Raw genomic sequence first — 21,193 nt, 5'->3', positions numbered from 1 at the left:
CAGCTGTCTTTTCGGTGAGTTCAACAGAATGCAAACTGAGAATGTTTACTTGAGATCTGATACAATTCCATTTGTGTAGAGCTTTTACATCTGTTGCTAATGATATCGAATTATTGATTGTTCACTTTCTTATATTTATTTAAACATTAACTATATACTCGGCAACCCCATGCGTTTCTTTTTTCTTTTTTTTTTCCCCGAGAACTTTTTATATTCGCCTGGCTTCAGCTGTAATTACTTTTATCTTCTAGAGTGTATAACTATTTTACCATTTATTTATTTCTATGAGAAAGGAAAAAAGTTTGACCTAGGAGATCTGTATGTGGCAATTTGTAACAGAATCACATAGCTTATGTTTAGGAAATCATGGTTTTGATTAAGAAGCAACCATTTAGTTCCCACTGTTTTATTAAAACAGACATTAGCAGATAATAGGAAACACATTTAACACTGTAGGCTGCGTTTAGTTTGCGACGTCAATAAAGTTATTTTGAAGCCCCTTCCTATTTTGCATTTACCACAGCTTATGTGATTTTTTTTTTGCTTTTACTTTCTAATAAACAGCTCTAGTTACACAGGGATATGGGTGCTGGACCCAAAGACTCTAAACTATACTTTAACCCAATATACCCAGATGACAATCTGAAAAATGAATTGCTGCATCATTCATCCACCCTCATGGAAAATCTAAGTCCTTTTTTTAAATTATTATTAAAGGAGCATGTAATTACCCAAGCAGGTAACTCAAGTCAATGATTTTTCATACTAACTGAGCTGTCCTGTAGGACTATCTGGCTACAGATAAGAAACAAAACGTCATGAAAACAGAGATGATGAGAAATGGAAACCACTGAAAGAAGCGCAGGAGTCTTCCTGTTTCCAGGGGGTTTAGGTTACTGCCCTGCAATTGCACGGCTGTTTATTCTCCATGCACCACTGTACCTGCCATAGACTCTTTGTTTTCTCTCCCATTGGTACGGTTGATGAATCAACACTACTTGAACTGCTTTATAGCAGCTTGTGTTTACTTCACACATACCCTAACCTTCCTTTTTCTCCCCCTACTAATACATACATATACTTCCAAACAGCAACAACTGGTTGTGTCTCCCTGAATAGCACAGATAGGGAGTTATCTGGCAAACTCTTCAGGTTTGGATCCTTGACCTCTTGATTGAGGTTTCTTTCTGCTTTTACTGCACTTAACAATTTAACTGTGCACTTACTAAGGAAAAAGTAAGAGCTTAAAGAATTCAATGCTCTAAGAATGGAAGAAAGTGGAAGATGGCAGTGTGCTAGAAACACTCAGAAACTGTAGTGGCATCTCTACAGTTAAGGACACTACAAGGGCTTCCAGTGCCTCTGCAACTGGCACCTTTGCCCAGTTCGGAAAAAAAGAAGGGGGGGACGGGACAGGGAGGAAGCCTGCCTCTGTTCTCCTAGAACTGCAAGTAATAGCGAACGGTAGTGACCTTGAAGCTGTTTGATTCCTTTTGATTGTCTTTTACACAAGAGGATATGTTAGAGCACTTCAAACAAAATTCTTTTATTAAGAGACACCATTTAGAGAAAAGAAACACTTTGAGTCACACAACAGCAATTTAGAGAGAGAACAAACTACTGGTTTTTTGGCATGAGGGTAACCATGTACTAAAATGTCCAATCGACATTTTTACTTCAAGCCTAAATCATTTTAGTAGATGAAAAGCAACACCTCCATTTCCTCATCTGCATTGTCACTTCAACTTCTGCCTGAACCATCTTCCTTCCAGACACATATTATTTTACCATAACACATTCTTTTTTTCCCCCATAGCAAAAACCTAATCCCTGCAAAGCCCCGGGCTGAGTGTCTTACAGGTATGCTCCACACAAGCCAGGCATGCAGAGGAAAACTAGATGCCTCAGAACTTCTATTGGTATTTCATGCAATTTTGTTTCATGTGTTCCTAACTCAAGCAGCAGTCTCTTTGTCGTATTACGCAGATTTCTAGTCTGCCTGATGGAAACTAAACAAGCAACCTTCCACAGCTCACGTATGCCAGCCTTTCAAGAGAAAAAGAAGGTACGCACTTTTTGAAAGATGCTAATCTCCATGCAACTATAAATACAATGGCTTCTCAAGAAGGACAGGACATTACCCTATTTCTGCATAATGCTTGTGAATCCTGTTACAATTTTCCTGGCTGCTGAAAGGATCACAGGCAGAAACAACAAAAATAGCCTACGTCTTCTTTCAGACAATGAAACTTCCCCTCAGTGGTATAACTGAGAAAAGAGCTATGAAAAAACCTATCACAGAATACAGCTAATCTCCAAGGCTGACGGACTTTTGGAGAGAGAAGAGCCAGTTGGCATTGTGGGAAAATCTTTTGGCTATCCCCAAACTCCTGCTGGAAGCACATGTGCGTTTTAAAACAAAAAACCTACCAAAACAAGTGGCCCAGTACACACCCAAGCCCTCTTCCCAAAGGGAAGGATGAATAAAAGAACAGACTACGCATGACAGATGCTTGTCACATCACTACACGCACTACTAGAAGTTGATCGGACATTCCAGTGGTGAGAGTGGGATCCATTTAGGTAGAAAAAAAAATAATTTTACTGCCTCAGGCATTCACTGCTAACAAACTAATACAATGTCATTGTAGAAGAAAAAAAATAAGCACCTTATTATTTAGCAATGTCTCTTAACAATCACATATTAAATCCTCTATTGGTATCCAGATTCCACATGATAAAACACAGCAGGAATGCCAGTACACTTTGCAGTACTGAAAACAGAGAGCAAGGGTACACATAACTTAGATGTTTTTTAGCTTGCATGAATAAAATGCAACTAAGATAATCTACATAGCAATTTAACTTCTAAATCCTGAGATATGAGAACATTATTTTTTTTCTAAAATGTTTTAGCTTAATTCAAAACACAGTTGGTCTTTCAGCACAGCTAAATGGGATATTTTAAGCATGTTTTAAGTGGCCTGTGTTTTCATGCCAGCCTTGTTTGTGAAGTATCAGATTTATTTTCAAATGTGCTGTGACTGTGCCCTCTTTGTGGGCAAATTCACTAATATTATTACACCTTATTATCACTTTTACTTAAAGCAAATAATCTCAAACTGTCAGCAGAACCTCAAGAACTTAGAAAGTTAAGTTTTTCTTTCTTAGAAAGAAAAAATCAATTTACCTTTAATCTTCTTGTACTTTTTGTACCATCTCCCAAACTCCTGGCACTTCGTTGCTGACACATTGGCATAGTATGTGCTATTTACAATGGATGAAATCATACTCTGGAAGTACAGAAAGAAAGAAAAAAAGTATTTTAAAGTATCTCCCACAATTACAGAACTTTTCCAGGGAAAGTGAATAACATGCAAGTGCACAATGAATCCAGTTGACTTCAAAACCAAACGAAGTGTCTGATGAGTACAAAAATTTAGTTTTATTCTCCATTCTAAATTCCCAGTCATAATACAAATTTAAAAATAATTACTACTATTTTTCATAATAATGCAAAAAAGACACAGAACTTAGGTTGAGACCTGCAGCTCAAGCTGGGGAGGGCAGTTCTACTTTACTTTGTACTTGGTATTACAATATCTAAACCTCAGTTCCGTAACAACAGGCAGTGCCATGCTGGGGAACACATGCTCACTGCGCCCAGGTAAGAACAAGCATAATTTAGGAACCAGATCCTAAAGGTAAGATTAGATGCTGCAGCATGCATAATCCAAATAACGCTTTTCAGATGTGTCTGTTCTGCTTCCAAATGTGCAAGACCACACAGCCAAGAATTGGAGAACATCCGTGCTACTCACTGCAGAACAACAGTTAGGCAAATAAGTTAAATTAAGGTAACTTATAGAAATGTGTGACTAACCCTTGTGTGAAAAATCACCCAGAAAAGAAACTGAGAGTACCATTCTAAGCAATGGGAACTACACAGAGCACAATACAGAACAGCCAAAACCCACAGAAAAGCTCAACAAAACTGAAATATCACCTGCTTAACCCTCCTGCCTTGCGAATTCCCTCTGAGCAACTCTTAGTACATACAAGCGAACTAAAGCAGAGAGGTGCAGAGCTGTTTTGCAGCACCTGATATCCATAAAAATGACACTTAATATCTGGGCTGCTTCTGCCCATAGGGTGGGAAAGAGCCTGGTTACGGGTAGTTCTTCCTTTCTATTTTTTTCCGCCCTCCCTTCATCCATCCTATAGAGGAGGTACCTTTTTTAACAACAACACTTTGCCTTCCTCTCCCCCACTCTGAACTCTTCCAGGGTCAAACCCTTCCCAGCATGTGTACCTTTCCAGCAAGAAAATGCAATCTAACACCACCACTAACACCATGTTAGGCCAATGCGCCTTCTCCAGAAACCGCACTTTCCTTCTGCTCTCTTTCCTCACTTACATTAAAAGCTCCAGAAAGGCCCTGGCACATTGTGTGACCCTTCTCCACAGAGATGAGAGCACGAGGATGATCAAACAAGCTATTTACCTTTGGTCAGTTCAAGCTCCAGCCCATCAGCTCCTGCAGGCTCTTGTGCAAAAAGGCATCTTGGCCATCTCTGGAAAGCTATACGGCTTACACTGGCTGACTCAATTTTAACAATGCTTTAAAAACAAAAACATCTCCCTCTTCCAGTTTTATCCAGCCTACCCAATTCACTGCAGAATCACAGGACTGCAGCTGTTCCTGACTTTTGGCGACTTAAAAAAATGTGAGCAAAACTGAGACACTTCAGATAACTGGGTGGTACAGATTCATTTCAGTCTTCAACAGGTAATTCCACTTTCAGTAAAGAGGATCTTCTGCCTTTTTGCTTTAACTTTTCCACTCGAAGGCTGCTATGGTGCACTGCAGTAGAGTCTAAAGGCTGTATCAAGTAAGACCTTTTTTAAGCAGCAGCTTCAATGTCTAAAAATGAGATTCAATTTTCTAATTAAAATCAATATTTTGAGACATAAACCTAGCATTGTGGCAGCCACCAGCAATTCCCTACCCATAAATCCTCCCTTGCTCTAAGTCATTTTAACAAGCAATAGTATTCTGAAAGCCTGACACAGAGATAGCCTTTGCTAAGGAAAGATTTTGAGCAAATTTGAGCTGAGCTAACTTGGGTGGGTTTAGTGGCACCTTAGTTAAATTTCCAGCCACTAAGAAAGGGTGCAGAAATAGTTCAGCTCTGTCTACATACCAGTTTGGGGTTTCCCTGTCTTTTTTTGCTCCACCAAGTCCTCTAGCTCTACAACAAATTGACACTACTGAAACTGTAGGGCTATTAAATATCAGAGAATACATTAACCCAGTAACCTTTATCTGAGAAAGCAAAGCTTAAACTAAATAGTAAAATCAAAGAGTATATCAACCACTGGTGACAAATCCCAGGACAGATTCTCTTCAACCGCATGACAGTAGAGCAGGGGAAAGAACCATAACAACTTTCAAACTACACATCCTCACTATTAAATGTAAAGGAACCCTAGGGTATTCCTGCTAGGAATCTTGGTAAGTCTGCAGAAAAGAAATATCCATGCGGAACAGAGTGAGGGAAAAAACACTGACTAATTGCAAATTTCTAAATAATGCATATTATTCCTGGGAAAATCCTTAAGAAAGGAACAGATTATATGAAGTAGCGGATACAGTTTGGTAAGCCTGTGGCCATGACAGCCATGTGGAATGAAAACTACTTAGAGCAGGAGCTAAGAAATATCCACACAATGAAAATCCGGTGCAGTAAATACAAGGAGAAAAATATGAGACGTGCTCACATCACAAGAAATTCTACTCCAGCAAAGAGACAAAATGCTGAAATGAGTTATGCAATATACAGGAAAGACAGAGGTCTCTATGCAAAGATGGAAATACTGAAATGATTGGATTTCTTTCTGCCACACACACCCACCCTATCTACCCTCCTTCCTCCCAGCTTGGTTAACTGGGATTTATTTGTTTGAACAAGAGCTGTATGCTAAGGATAGCTAAGCTGTAGCCACACAATACACCTAGCAGAAAAAAAAAACACATAACAATTTTAAATCAAAGTGAGTGATTACATTTCCCATTAGTGGCAATCAGAATCCCCATCTGGGCTGCATGGAGAGCTCGGGCACCGAGAACCAGAGATGGAGCACCGTCACTGGTGGGAGCAAGAGCTCCCTGCGCTGCCCCTCTCCACTTCTGTACTTGAGGCACTGCGAACACATTAATAAACAGCAGCATTTACTCTGCAGTTTGACTCCTAAGAGACCGCTCTGCAATTTGCTGCTGTCAATAATATATTAACCACAAGGGGGTTGTAATGACATTTCACATTTGGCACAGTATTTTTTTAAAACTGATTTGGGAGAAGGAATTGTATTAGAGGCATATTCAGATGATGATAATAGACAGCTCCTATACAACCTTTCATTGTATCTTCTGCTCTTTGTGAGCCAAAACAAGAGAGACTGAAACTTTTTATGTCGATGATGATGATAACAACAACAGCAATAATAATAATACAAGCTGCATTCTTGCAGTCCCAGTTCAAGGGTTAGACACTACTCCAAGTCCCTTACACCTGTGCTTAAAAGTAAGCAAGCTCAATTTTCTACAGAAAGATCTCCTTTTACCTTTGTCCACTAAATAAATGCTGGGGCAAGGATTTTTGCTGCTAGAGTTCTGCCATCAGTAATTTAAGTAGTTTTAGGAGTTAACTACTTAAGCTTAGGAGTAAACCAACAGCAGCATTTCCGCCTGGTAGGCTCTGAAACTCAAGTGGGAAGAAAAAGACCCAGACAACAAATGAATTCTGCGTATGAAATGATGTGCAGTTTAATATACTGGATATTGAAGAGCACTGGGCAGAGACAACCATATGCTGCAATCATTAGCTGACCAGATTCCACAGATAATTATATTTAAAGAAATTACACTTAAACTGTGTGAAAAGAAAAATACTTGTGTTTGACACACGCTTTGTGCACACCTAGACTCACTGCTACACCTTTAGTAAACAAGGCAAGTTACATGTCTTTTCCTCACACAGCTTTTCCATGCCTTTTATAGTTCTGCAGATTCCACATGGCTAACGAAGGTGATTAGTGTGATTAGTAACGTGATTCCTACCAAATGCAAAGACCTAAATTCTGCTCTGTATCTCACCTCTGTGCCTTCTCTACAGTTGTAATCATAACACGGTGAGGCAAAATTGCGGTGGCTATACGCAGGAAGAATTCCCTTGATTCACAGAGGCTTTGAATCATGAATTGCAGGATAAGCATACAGTGTAATGCAAGACAGGCAAGATCAGAGAAAAAATGTTGGGTAAAGGCTAGTAAAGCAACGGATTTTTACCAAGCAGTGATTACTGATGTTTTGACTTCTTAAAGATACAATTGACAGATTAACGTATGATTCTAATGAAGTTTTTAAAAGGCAAGGTATTTTCCACTCCTAGCAGAGTTACTTGGTCTGGGTGCTTATCCTGCTTTTGGCTGGGATAGAGTTAACTTTCTTCTCAGTAGCTGCTGCCCTGCTGCGTTTGGATTTGGTGTGAGAATGCTGGTAACACACTGCTGGTTTCAGTTGTTGCTGGGCGATGTTTACACTAAGCCAAGGGCTCCTCAGCTTCTCAGGCCCTGCCAGTGAGAGGGCTGGGGGGCACAGGGAGTTAGTTGGGGGGGTGGGGGGGCACAGGGAGTTAGTCGGGGGGTGGGCGGACACTGCCAGGACAGCTGGCCCCAACTGGCCAAAGGGATATTCCAGACCACAGAACGCCATGCTCAGCACAGGAGCTGGGGGAAGGAGGAGGAAGGGGGGAGTGACGGCGTTTGTCTTCCCAAGCCACGGGCGTGACGGAGCCCTGCTGTGCTGGGGATGGCTGAGCACCTGCCTGCCCGTGGGGAGTGGGCAACGAATTCCGCGTTTTGCTTTGCTGGCGCGCGCGGCTTTCGCTTTACCTGTTAAACTGTCTTCATCTCAGCCCAGGAGTTCCCTCGCTCTGACCCCTCCGATCCTCTCCCCCGCCCCACCAAGGGGGGATGAGCGAGCGGCTGCGTGGGGCTTGGCTGTGGCCGGGGTTAGACCACGACAGTGCTTTCTGGGTTTTTTTCTGAGATGCAAGGAGGACTCAGTCATGAAAATTTTATGACTCTCACTACGACAATCTGAAGTACAAATAGAGCTCACGATATCCATAGGAACCTGTGTCTTAGATGTGGCATCACTGACGTTTATAAAGAAAGCAGTCACGGAGAATGAAACTCAGGTTTTGTTCTTTTTTTAACACAATTATATACACACTTTTTGTTGCTGTTCCCTAGAAATTGGGGCACAGCTGTTTGGAAAACAAACAGCATACTTTTTATCATAGTTGGAGGCTGACGAGAGCTACCTATGGGTTAGTGGGGGAGGCAGCCCTCTGCTAGTGGGAAGAAGCCACTCACATCTTGCATTTGAGGATCATTAGTCCTATTGCAAAAGGTTCACACAAAGATCTAAAAGAATTTACATCTCTCTGAACAGCAGGGTAAAACCCAACCAATTCATTCATAATTTCCACCTAGCAACCCACTGAGAAAACAAGGTATAAAGATACTCTTTTTCATATTAGGATTTCTCCTTTCAAAAGAAAACAAGAAATTGATTTGGCATTCATGGAATTTTATAGTCTAAGCCCTTTACTGAACAAATATGAACTTTAGATCTTGTAAATCTGGCTCTCCCTAAGCCTGTTGAAAACACTGACCTGTGAGAGAGGGCATTCTTTGGCTAATGTGCTCTGATTCATCTCTTTGAGCAGTTCCTTTAAGGCATTGCGAACTGTGGCGTGGTTCCACTGCTCTGCTGGCAAGTCTTCCAACTTTGAACAACTGTTAAAACAGAAAACAAAAAGTGGATAGAAACGTCACCTTCACAGATTCTTACTCTTTATGTACAAGCGCTATAGATCTTTAAGCAGCAAGCACAACCTTGGAGTTTCCTGCTTAGCCAGCCCATCAAGGTATTTCTTGCCTCTTTGCCCTCCCCATCAAGCTCGACTCCCCGAAGATGTGTAATTCAACTAAAAGAATGCCAGTACCTAGCAGAAGCAGCTAATCCTGCTATGGTATTATGTGTGTGCATAACCATTCCCTCTGGGGCCTGGTGCAGAGCAAAGAAACTGCGTAAAGCAAGCCCCAGAAATGGCTGGATAAAGCCATCCTCTCCAGACAGAGAAAGATACTCCTGCTGGGATAGAAAGATAAACATCTATGCCACACTGTCACTAACAAAAACCCTGAACGGTAAGGGCCCTCACTGTCTGAAGGTAAGGCTTTGAAAAATTAATTTCATTTCATACGGGTTGTTATACTTCCCTCATCGCCGAAGTATCCAAGAGCCTTTCAGAAACACAGTAAGCCATATGCCCAACATCTGTCACATGTAGTTCATTCTCACTTTCATTCTACAAGAACTGCATATGTAGTGAAGCTTTGGTCTTCATGTGACTTGTGCCTCCCTCAATTTAACAAGCTTACGGTCTGTGGCTACATACATGGGGACAGACCTGAGAAGCACATCAGAAAGTTGGGAGAAGCTTGTCATTGCTATTCATGCTTGAGAGACTTAATGCATGCTCTCCAATTCACCTCTGACGTGGTTCTGCCTTCTGCCTATGTAGCCTGGCTTTACCCTCAGAGCCAGAAGTTCAGCCACTTGGAGTTCAAGTAGTCAATGACCATCTTTATCTCAAAGTCACAGGCTATCTTCTATTTACATGACATCCAGGCGTTCAAGCACTTTGAAGATAAAGAAGGAGACCTTGCTCTTGGGATAATACCCTCCGGCAACGCAGACATGACAAAAGGCTAGATGGACTCCTGGTCGCTCATACTTCTGAGGAGGTGAGTTACTGCACTCCAGTGTTATAGTGGCTACAGGCTCTAGATGCTTTTACAACTATGCTGCAGAGATGGAGTCTAGCTGAGAAATGACAACAGAGTATAAAACCAAGGAAAGGTCTGTTAGTGGGAACTGGGAACCCTAAGTCCCATCAGAGTTATAAAGAAAAGAAATGTTGCTGTTTGGAAGGTTAACATCAGCAAGGCACCTACTGCTTCCAAATTCCAAATTGCACTGAACAGTTGGAGGGTATGTACCTGCCACCAAAGGATACACACGTGTCCCACTGGACCCCTCTTCTGTTCCAGCTGAGCTTCAAAGAATTGTAGGCAAATTCTTCTAGGCTGTCTGTTATTTTTTGCCTCTTTCCTCCCACGTGTCCTGGCCACAGAGCTACAGCAGACTGTGCAATGTAGGTTTACCAGCAGGTCTAAAGCATGCCATGCACTGCCAGGGACCTGCTGCAACTCCTTACGCAGACATCAGGAACTATGTGAGGACTCATTTGAAGGCCAACAGAGAGAAAGGGGGAGAAAAAATGAGCCGGGGGAGGGGGGGAGGCAATTAAGTATAAAAGTGTCAGCAGCTTTTGCTTTGCTAATCAGAACTAGCATTCAGGGAAGGAAAAGTATTTTCCAAATGCCAAATGGAGCTGCAGTAATACATCCCTTCCCCATCAGCTTGCCTTTTCACTGGGAAGACTGCTGGAGAAAAAAGGAAAGTCAAAAAACTCCCCTTCTCCCCATCTCAGCAACCAGCAGCATAAGACCTGGATTATTATCACAATGCAGCCCCTGGAAAAAGGCAAGGAGTTTATTTTTTGAACACAATAAGGCCCGATAATCCATTAAATCAGGGACTGTGGAAAGGTCTGCCTTAAAGGCCCTGTATCTTTACCCGATTTGAGTTTCTGCCCCTCCCCTCTTCACTACCACATTGCTACTTCAGAAACCAGTTGCAAGATGCACCAAAGAGCTGCCAGGTGACCCAACCTTCTCTTCGTTTTTCTTTTCATTTCATCAAAAGACCAGAAATTAATGAAGACAAGATGTGCTAATCTCTGTAGTAATGCTGTAATCGACCGAGCAGCTCAGAGAATAGAGGAGGACAGATGTTCAGAAACACCCACCTTTGTAATTGGATTTTCAATGTCACAACATGATAGACATCTTGTAGCATGTCGGCTACTGTCGCATCTGGTGCGTCAGTCACATAACTGAGAGGGAGGGGATTCCACCTCCCAAGCTTGATTATTCCTGAAAAGAAAACAAAAAAATTATACTCTATTTTACCGGCCACTTAATAAACCCTTTGATAAGCTTGTCTGTTCATTAGATTTGAGATCTGCCTAGAGGTTTTTTGCAGTCTTGCTCAGAAAGATGTGTTGTACTGACTCCTGAATCAAACAATAGGAAAGAGTAGGAATAGATTTTAAATTCTTAGCAGAGAGTTGGCTCTTAAATTACTTCAAGGAAGCACAGGAGGTTTCCTCCCTTCACATCTTTCATCATCCTACCAAAGCGTCGTTCTCTAAGTTAGGACAAGCTTTAAATACTCTATAGTCCTGATTTTACAGTCTACAAAACCCTTCAGTGAATAAATGCATTAGTTTTGACTTGAACAGGAAAATTCTTATGTGTGGGCTTTTATCACACAGTTACAATCTAAGCATGGTATGATTCCCAGTGTGGATGGATGGCACTGGAAACCCACCAAGTAGGAAGAGTTCCCTCCCAGCTACAAGTTGCACTATGCAGACAGTTGTCTGCCTTTGTGAAAATAAAAAACCCAAACAAACCAAAAAACAAAAACCCAAACCAAAACAAAAAAAACAACCAAAACCCAAACAACTGCAAGCTGCTGACCGCAGATCCAAAATAGCATTCTGGGGACAGGGGAGAATGGTGTAAGTTCTATTTCTGCTTCTGTTCATTCAAGAGGGATCATCACCTCTTCTGGATGAGCTTGTCACAAAGACTGTAAAATTGATGGCAAACCATTTGGTGCAGAGGTATTATTTCTGTTTAGACAATTGCAGAGGGCCCACCCACACCAAAAACAATGACTAATACCCAGGAATGACTTCCAGGAAGAGGCCAAACAAAGAAAGCCACAGTGCCATCTTACAGGAGAGCAAAGCAGTTCTGCCTTGCTCTGCACTATTGCAACTGCTGCTTTTACTCCATCCTCCACTGGGTTCCTGCTGCCCCACTCTTCTGCTCATGCAACTATTCTCAGCACAGCCCTACAAGACTCCAATCACCTTTTCTCCTATTTAAACTGATGCCTTCTGAGGTCTGCTTATATACGTTTTGATCTTCAAAAAGACCATCTGTAAACTCTACTGCCAGAAATACTAATACATGAGAAAACTATTTCTTCTGTGATAACCCGAGCTCCAGGAACCCTCTTTGGGTATCCAGAAGGACGCTGCGATGCCAAGAAACTTCATCCCTGTCCTCCTCACTTTCTACTCGCTGTTCTCCACCAGCTCTGGAGCTAATCAAACTGAAATAAATGGTAAAAGCCTTTTATCCTGATCTCCCAAACATGATTGTAAAATAAATACCACCTCTGAAACAGTGAAACAAAGCTTCTTGCACAGACACAGTAACAGAACACAATGCTTATGAGCCCATGAAATACCTGCTATGGAGTATTTGTTCCCCCATTCCTACACAGGCTGAAAAGGAAATAATTCTAGTACAACTCCTTTTTTGCAGCACTTAAATCTTTGCATTTACCATTGATGTATCGCTTTGCAAGGTATTCTACCACACACTGAAATAAGCTGGAAGCAACCTACTTCATCCCCAGCAGCACAAAGTTTCACTGTAACATGCCAGTAAAGATGGGGTAGTATTTCAAGAGCAGATTAGAAAGCTTTTGGCAAGGGGAGATCTTGTCCAAATGAAACAAAAAGTTAGTGAGTGGTGCTTGATATCCAATGCTTGAAAATGGGACATAAACAGAACAAAAACATTTAAATGATGCACTGTTTCAGTATTAAGTTTTAACAATCTGGTGCTGAATATGCTGCAGTATAAATAGTGCCTGGACTCAGATCCAGTAGAGTAACACACAGCACTCATTCACAGCACCGTATGTCTGCAGTGCTGGCTCCTTGAGTCATATTCCACTTGCCAAGAAAAGCTGTTTTTCTTAAGGGGATAGTTTACTTAATGTTATCTCTGGTGACAACAAGAAATGCATATAGTACAGCATATATTAGTCATGAAATGAGCATCAAGGGTCCACTGAGTGAAATACATGCTGGGAAAACACAGTTTAGCTGCTGACTTCCTTCACCCCCTTCTGCTATATAATAATTTAAAGCAAAATCACCTAAAAATCCAGAAATCTATACCAGCTTCACAGAACACTTGGCTTCCTATGTTTAACCATGCCAAGTTTTCATGTAATTGAAAAAATAAGCATCATATGTGCCCCATAAGTCACATCTAAATTGGTAATATTTTACAAGAGGCTTTATTTTTCATTCAATTAAGGAAAGCACTCAGAGAGCACACCATCTGCAACTGCTCAGGCCTGGCAAAGCTGGCGAGAGACAAAGAGACGGTCAGGGGTCACTGAAGTTACCAAAGGTGTCCCCAAACTAAGAAAGTTTAAAGAGAAAAACCACAGTGCGGCCAGAGTGCACCATGGGAAATACTATGCAAATTGCTTTACAGGAAATGTCTGCTACTACTGGAAGTTAGGTAGTTTTTTGTTTTGTTGTTTTTTGTTTTTTTTTAATCCTCCTCTACAACTGGAGAGGAAATTGTTTTGGCTGGATTTAGACAAACACAGGTGTTACCATAATGTTCGGTGCCTCTGCACGTTAACACCTGCTGCGAGTCCTTTACTCTGTGTTACAGCACTGCTGATGTACGCTATTTTTTCAGCCGCTGTGATATGATGTGTGAATTTTTTTTCCAGAGCACATTAAGCTGGTCCAAGCGATAGCCAGAAGCCATGGTTTCCATCCAGCTCCTCAGCAGACTCCGCAGGTGGTTTATTTCATGGCACTGACACTGTACTTAAGACAACTCTTGGCTGCACTGGGGCCACCTTGGTGAGCAAACCAAACATGCTCTCTGCACGCTAGCAGACATCTCCGAATGATTCCTCGGAAAACTGTGAGGGGACCAAAATTTTCTCCCTAAAAAGGTCCCTTCTCATCCAGGACCGAGTATTCCTAGTGTAACAGCAACCCCACGATGAGAACAGCCTGGTAGCAAGGGGTCACTTCCACATACACTTTTTTTATTGTTCCTCTCACTGACTCCAAAAGGTACAGCTCAGGCCTTTGAAGGAATGGCTGGAAGCAGCCCGGCCAAGCTTCTATCCCAGCACAGCTGCGAGCTACGAGTGGGGACAGGAATGAGCAAAGGTCACTGTGTTACTAACGAATATACTACTGCTCCAGGAATATCACTCCTCAGTCAGCTCCAGACCTTCTCAAAATTATCTGTGGATAACACGGAGCAGATCAGACTGCTCAGGAAATCTGAGAGCACATCTTTCATGAGTTCACAAAACTCTTCTGTTAATGAGTCCAGTTCTCATGCCTGTATCAATGATCCTTTGGGACTCTTTTTCCTGTAAGAGTTTTTTGAAGGGGAAGTTCAACAGATTTCAAAGCTTGCACACATTCAAGAACTGGCCATACACTAGAACAGTTCTCAAGAACTCATCTAGAAACGGCTCAATGCAGCCCAGGCCAGTTAGTCACTTAAAGACAATAAACAGACCAAACAGTTTTCTCAAAAGACCTTTTTTTTCTTCCAAAACGTGTTTTAGAAGAGATTCTCTACCCACACTGCCTGTTGGTTCTTGAATGGCATGTCCTTCTACAGACAGATCTTTTATTAAGTTTAATCTTTGGTTTCATCAAAATGCAGACAGGGGAAAAAGAGACAGTTACCTAGCTTAAAATTTGCGTAACACCCTTTACCCACAGGAACGTCAGAACATACAAGCAGCAAACATCCGTGAGCTTGAGCATCGGATTCACATGTAGCAACCACTGCCAATTGCTGCTGTCGTTCCACTCAGGCCAGTGATGCGCCACCCCGCCAGAGGGCTTTCAATTTAGTTTCATTTAAAATGCAGCTCCTTTGGAGCTGAAGGAAGTAGTAGCTACACAAGGCAGAGCAGAACAGTATGTTGAACGTACTAATCGTGGCTGACCTCCATACCTAGCAGAACTTTTCACAGGATCTTCACAACCTTTATTTTACAGTATCACCTGAAAGAGTGATGCATCCAAAGCACGGGGGTTACTGCTGGGACTTCACCCTAGTGAAATGTGAACTGAACAGATCCAAGGTCGGAGCTGAAGCAGACTTCTAGAATTACCATGTTAATCAGGAGCATAACAACAGCAAAAGGCAAAAAGCTGCTTTCCTAGAAAAATACAGCTAAGATGGCAAACCCTTTTCACTATTATGTAGCTTATATTGTCCCAGCAAATTATTTACCTGTAAGGGCTAGAAGCCTCGTGTGTCTTTGTGAACAGAAAGACAGTCATACAGCACACTCATTCTAAGAATGCCACACCTGGGGTTTGGAAAACACATTCACACATCTCACAGCCGAGCTATGACACTTCTTGCTCACAAACAGAACGAATTCCAGGTCCTGCATCTCCCAGTCACCTGCACAGTTAATTTTTGATCTGCACAGTCCCATGGGAATTGCTGGGGCATCTCATGGACACTCCAATACATCACCCCTATAAAATCAAACTCCTAGAATGGGGCATTTTCCCAGTTCCTTTTTGCAGCTAAACAGAGCAAATGGGACCAGAAGACGCCTCATGCTATCACTGGCTCCTTTCACCACCCAGCTATCCCCTGCTCCCACCATGGTAACACTCCTGATTTAACCTTTCACAAATGATGAGCATACCTGAGTACCACCTTCAGTGGATACTTTGTAAGTAGGTCAAGCAGAATTAATGCAACTTAAAATGTTAATCTGCTAGGGTTAAAATTTAGTCACGGGATCAAATAAAGGACATTTTGGAAGTTCCCATTAGCTTCGCCACCCCCACCTCAACACTTCTCTGGAAACAGCTACAAAATGAATCACAAGTAATAGTTGCCCAAATACGTACAGAGAGGGAAAGAGAAGGAATTTTGTGTTCTTTGGCTAAAGGGGAGAAAGGGTAGCAGAGAATACCGATTCCTTACCAAATACTAAGAAAGCCACTTGTCAACACTAAGCAGACCGACCGACTGAATCCCTGGTGCACAACACCAAAAACTCTCATTTTCTGTAGCATGGGTAAACGTCACCTGCTATGAGACTCACATAGGGTGAGGTGTTAACAGCAGACAGTTGCTCTCCTTGTGGACTGACGGATGCCACCAAGCTGGGAACCGGAGGAGGGCAAAGCTTGTTTCTTATGCTAGAGCCCAATGTTCAGTAACACGTTGCAGGCTGTGGCAGCACACGTTACACCTGGCTCAGCCCAGCACACATGCCCGTGCAGTCAGCCACAGCGAGCACCATGGTGCTTCTGTGAGCTTCAGAAAGGCTGAAGGAATAGGCAGTGCCCAGCCCAGGGTAAGATCTCCTCCTGGGCTGCATTTACTCCTTCAAAACATGCTGAGCAAACTCAGATCTGTGGAGCTGTACCGGCGCAGAGCCATGCCTCCCACGGCTGTGGCGTGCTGGAGCCGTGCTAGGTGTGCTAGCATTCGTTTCCCTGCATCGTGGGATCCACAGCCTGAGAGCGGCCAACTGCAAACACAAGGCTGGGCAAAGAACACGACCAACATTTGCTGCTGTGCTGTGAGCTCAAGCAAACAGTTTGGTTTAAACATCTTACTTTTTGACAGCAGCTCGTACCCACACAACAGAAACTCGGGGAAAACTGCAGATTAGCATTAGCACCCAAACACTTTTGATTCCTTTTACAGCTCCAAAGGAAAGACCTCAAGGAAACACTCACTAAAACACCCGCTTCTAGGACCATCAAGCCATTCATCTATCAGCCACTACTGACAGAGCCCCCCTACAAGATGGGTAGGCTCTTCTGACGTTGATTGCATCTGTTTATCCTCTTCAGAGGCATCCTGTCCCTATGCTATAGCATGTAATTTTCCTTTGTTCAGCTGTGCTTTGTTACAGAAATTAAAAACTGCCTGTCCCATGTAATAAGTATATAGAATTATTTATCCATAAATCAGTTTGCAGGAAATCACTACCCTGCAGTACATAATAATTCAGCCTGTGTTTCTAACCTTACCCTGGCTGTAGTATATCATCGAACTGTAACAACATAAAGGTGTAATTTGTAGTTATTATTGTTAATGCAGCAAAGGGAATCAAGCAGAAAGGAGAAAAAAGCAACAGGAACAATTAAAAACAAACAAACCCAACTGACTATATTAATTTTTGTATTGTATTATTGAGCTGCCTTTTCTAGCTCTTAGGGAATTTTTAAAAAATTATACTGCCTTTACGCATCATTATAAGGGTGCCTGTATTATTCTACTGAATCTCAATCAGTGACATACTGGGGTAATAGATGGGAAAAATAATCCCAGCATAATCCTCCCCTGCACTTCTAAAGCGCCTTTCACCAGAGGATCCCAAAGCACTTTAAAAACATTAATTAATTGAGTTTTGTAACGGCCCTGTGAGGTAGACTGTATTATGCCAATTGACATATCGGTGATTCAGTGATTGAAAGCATACAATTAACATAATCCTATGTTTATGCCAATACAAAAGAATCCCCATCCTTCCTCACTGCAGTCCATAATAAATAATTCAGTGAGAGAACAGGAATAAACTATGTGATTACACTGTGATGTACACATCCACAAATCAACAGGAACACCCACACCCCCTGAATGACGAACACACCACCCCAGCTCATGAGACTTTTGCAACTTCAGGGCTCTGCACAGAAGGGGAAGGCATGACCGAGCCAGCCGGAGAGCTCTGGCAGCGCAAAGCCCCTTGTTCAGCTGTCGCTGGAGGTCCTTGCTATTGCTCTTTTAAAATGCTGTCATACACTGTGTACCAACGGTGGTTTACAGAATGAAATTCTGCGGTGTGACAACGCATTCATGAGCTGGCAAATTTAAACACTCATATCTAGCCTTCTGGCTTGCACATCTGTATCAATACAGACTATGCATTTACATGATTATATATGATATTTATATGACTATGTATTAAAATATTTATAGAAACGGATGTGAGCAGCTATCAATAGAAAGACTGTTAGTGCTACGGGATTTAATTGCTGAACTTCATAGTACTTTCACAGATGAAAATCACTTTGATATATGAAGCTTGGTTTGAGTTTTTAATGTTTTGAATGCTAGTGTTGCCCATTCCTTTCCTCCAGCATGACTGTACTCAAGTATTTGACTTAAATAACATACACGAGTTTGATGCCTTGTAATTCTACATATCGGGTTTACATTTTACTGTAAAAAGATTGTGCCTCATGTAATAGATGCTGCTTCACATTTGGGAAACGTTATGTGAGGACCCTGACTTTTATTAGATTAATTTAATATAGGCACTAAGTTACTAGACTAAATTAATAAAGATCTTCTTAAGGAAAAAAAAAAAAAAAAAGAGGGGGAGAAAGAGAGAACAGAATGAACCCACAAATTAAATAAAAATTTCTGGAGCTTGTTATTTTGGAAGTCTTTATTTAATTTTCCAACCCCCAATTCTGTTTGAAAAAACATCCAATAACTGGTAAGGAAATGGAGGGTGGGGAGAGGTTGATGTTATTTACTTCAGGGGATTATTTTAAGAACTGTTATACGATAGAACATGCGAATATCACAAATAAACAGAAGGGTAAGGAAGCAAAGGAGGTACAAAATATTGCAAAACCAAGTATTCTTTCTGCATGGTTTCTACATTACTTTTTAAGCCATTACCTCCATTGAGGAAAACCACATTTAGCCCTGCATAACATCTCTCTAGCCATTTCTGGGGTAAGTCTCCACTCACACTGGGCAGCAAGAAGTAATAAAAATGTGAATAAGAAGACAGAAGCCCTCTTTTTCTCTCTTTTGTCTGAGAGAGAGAACCACTCCCCCCAGCATCACTTCCATGGCATACAACCTAAGTCTTTTCAGTCATGAAAACTCATGACAGGAAGGCTACTGTGTCCAGGGCGGCTCTTAGCAGTTGCCCTTCATAACCTTGTCAGCCTAGAGCTCAGCTTTACCCCCCCCGGGCTGCCATCTCCTGAGAGGCACCATCACACCAGGGCTGCTTTTCTCAGCAGTTATTACTTAGCAGCCCCAACACCCGTAGGGTTGCAGCACCCACTCCTTCACTAACATCCCCTCCGCGTAAAGCCCAAAGCATGGCACTCTCCCTATTTTTGCATGAAACTACTGTCTTTTGGGCAGCCTCTGCTCTTACAGTTAAGATCCTTCCCAGCTCGATCTGGGGAAGGCTCCAGCTTGCTCAGCTGCACAGGAGCAAAGGCTGTGCCTCCTCCCAGGGAGCAGTGGCTGCTGAGTGCCTCTGAAATCCAGACCAGGAATGTCACACACAGCCTATTCCCCAACCAAAGAGCTTCCTTAGCTGCTCCCATGTCTGCAGGTTTGCTTTGCCATGTTAAACCCACCACTGTTCCTTTTGCTTCGGACAGCAGCTGCCCTTCTTTGAGTCCCAGGCTCCCCGGCAAAACACTGGCTGCTTCTCTGACACCCCTCAGCCTGGCACCGGGACCTCGGCTCCCCTCTGGAATTTAGTGCCTCCCAGATAGCTGACACAGGCAGATACTCCTGGGGACCTGGATTGTGCTTCCACCTCAGCCTTACAGGCACTTTAGCGTATTTGCCTCAGTTGCTAAGAAACATGAATGCAAGTGTACTCCACCAGTGGTGCTTTTCTCCAGTGCGCATGTTTCTGCAACAGCCACAAACAATGTTTGGATCACCCCGTCCCAAATTCTGGTGACTGTATTGCCACTTCATGACCTGCAAGGGGCTACACATGAGTAAAAGGACCAGGACTTCAAACTTTTGCTTTCTAACCTTTCTTGCCAACTTCCTTGCCAGCCCAGTGCCACCCACACAATCTGCTTCATGACACCTCCACCAAGGAGAAAGTGGCACCTGGGTGGGAAAGTCCTTTGTCCCCGCCTGCCAGAAGCCTTTCTCAGGGTTTATATTATGGTTTTGGATGACGAAGAGAGAGAGAGGTAGATGTTTTCCTTCTTTGGGGAAAAAAACTGTGTCTGTTTTTAAAAAGATGCTAGTGCCCCAAAGTCCAGTTCACCCAGCTTCAATGCTTGCCTATAAGCTTCACATGGAGAGACAGTCCACTGAGCAGGAAAAAAGCACAATAACATGGCATTGCAACTGAATACATAAAACACATTTTAAAGGTTATAAAAGAGCACTGCTAATAGGACGCTGTAGAGGCTAATAGGCTTAATTCTAAGCCTACGGACGTTGTTTGGCCTTGTAGGACTCTGAATATCCTGCCCACTCACAGTAACACTGCTACAGAGAGCACAGAAAGTCTGGCTCAGGCTGCAGGCATAGAGTAGCCAACTATCTTTGTGTTGAGTCAACTACAAGTGGGTTTGAAAATTCATAGGTCTCAAGTCTAAAGAAAGATAAAGACACAAAGCATGCTGCGCTGCACAAACAAACCCCTAAACTGAATGCAGATTCATACTCTGGGCTATGTAGTTTAACAGCTTAATCTCTTTACTTTAAGATTCACATTTTGGGGGGTTTTCCTTGTGCTGTATAAAGACTAGCAGAACATTTTTTCACTAAATTACTACTTTTGGCTTGCCTTCCGTCTTTTCTTTCCTCCCACCAGACACTCAGCTCTTGACGTCCGTGAAAAAAACACAACACAAACAACTGAAGAACTAGTAGGAGAGCATCTAACTAGCAGGACAGAAAAGCACGTATTCCTGAGGAAAAAAGAGGGATTGAGGACTTTGCTGAAAACCCCAAACAATGACTGCTGCCACTAATTCAACGTGAACACAAACGTGTGAAGATAAGGGTGCTGTTACCACTGCAGTGTGACTCAGGAGTTCCTGCTCTCTGTAGCTGCATTACTGTAAGAGCAAATCCAGATCCATACAAGACCAAACAACGTCCATAGGCTTGATCCTAACATCTTTAACAACACTCAGTTAAGAACTAGATCCACCATGAAACAGTTAACAAAGGGGTTAAGACTTGTATTCCAGCATTTTTATACTAAAAAATTACAAGGAAGCAAAATTTTCCTATGTAAATGTGCATGCACACATACGTTTAAGAATAAACAACAGATCAAAGACTGAGGGTT

At 42.3% G+C, this 21,193-nt stretch overlaps 1 protein-coding gene across 1 annotated transcript in view; it reads right to left on the bottom strand.

Annotated features, from left to right (window-relative positions):
• SATB2 (SATB homeobox 2) overlaps positions 1-21,193 on the bottom strand; it is a 136,515-nt gene that overhangs the window by 65,564 nt on the left and 49,758 nt on the right. The window contains exons 4-6 of the mRNA XM_056350123.1: positions 11,007-11,133; positions 8,742-8,865; positions 3,191-3,293 (exon numbers count right to left, since the gene is read on the bottom strand). Of these exons, the coding sequence (XP_056206098.1) occupies positions 3,191-3,293; positions 8,742-8,865; positions 11,007-11,133 (354 nt within the window). The remainder of the gene's footprint in view (positions 1-3,190; positions 3,294-8,741; positions 8,866-11,006; positions 11,134-21,193) is intronic.

Source organism: Falco biarmicus, chromosome 8 (genome assembly GCF_023638135.1).
Source record: "Falco biarmicus isolate bFalBia1 chromosome 8, bFalBia1.pri, whole genome shotgun sequence".
Lineage (NCBI taxonomy): Eukaryota > Metazoa > Chordata > Aves > Falconiformes > Falconidae > Falco > Falco biarmicus.
This window is presented reverse-complemented; position numbering and strand designations above follow the sequence as displayed.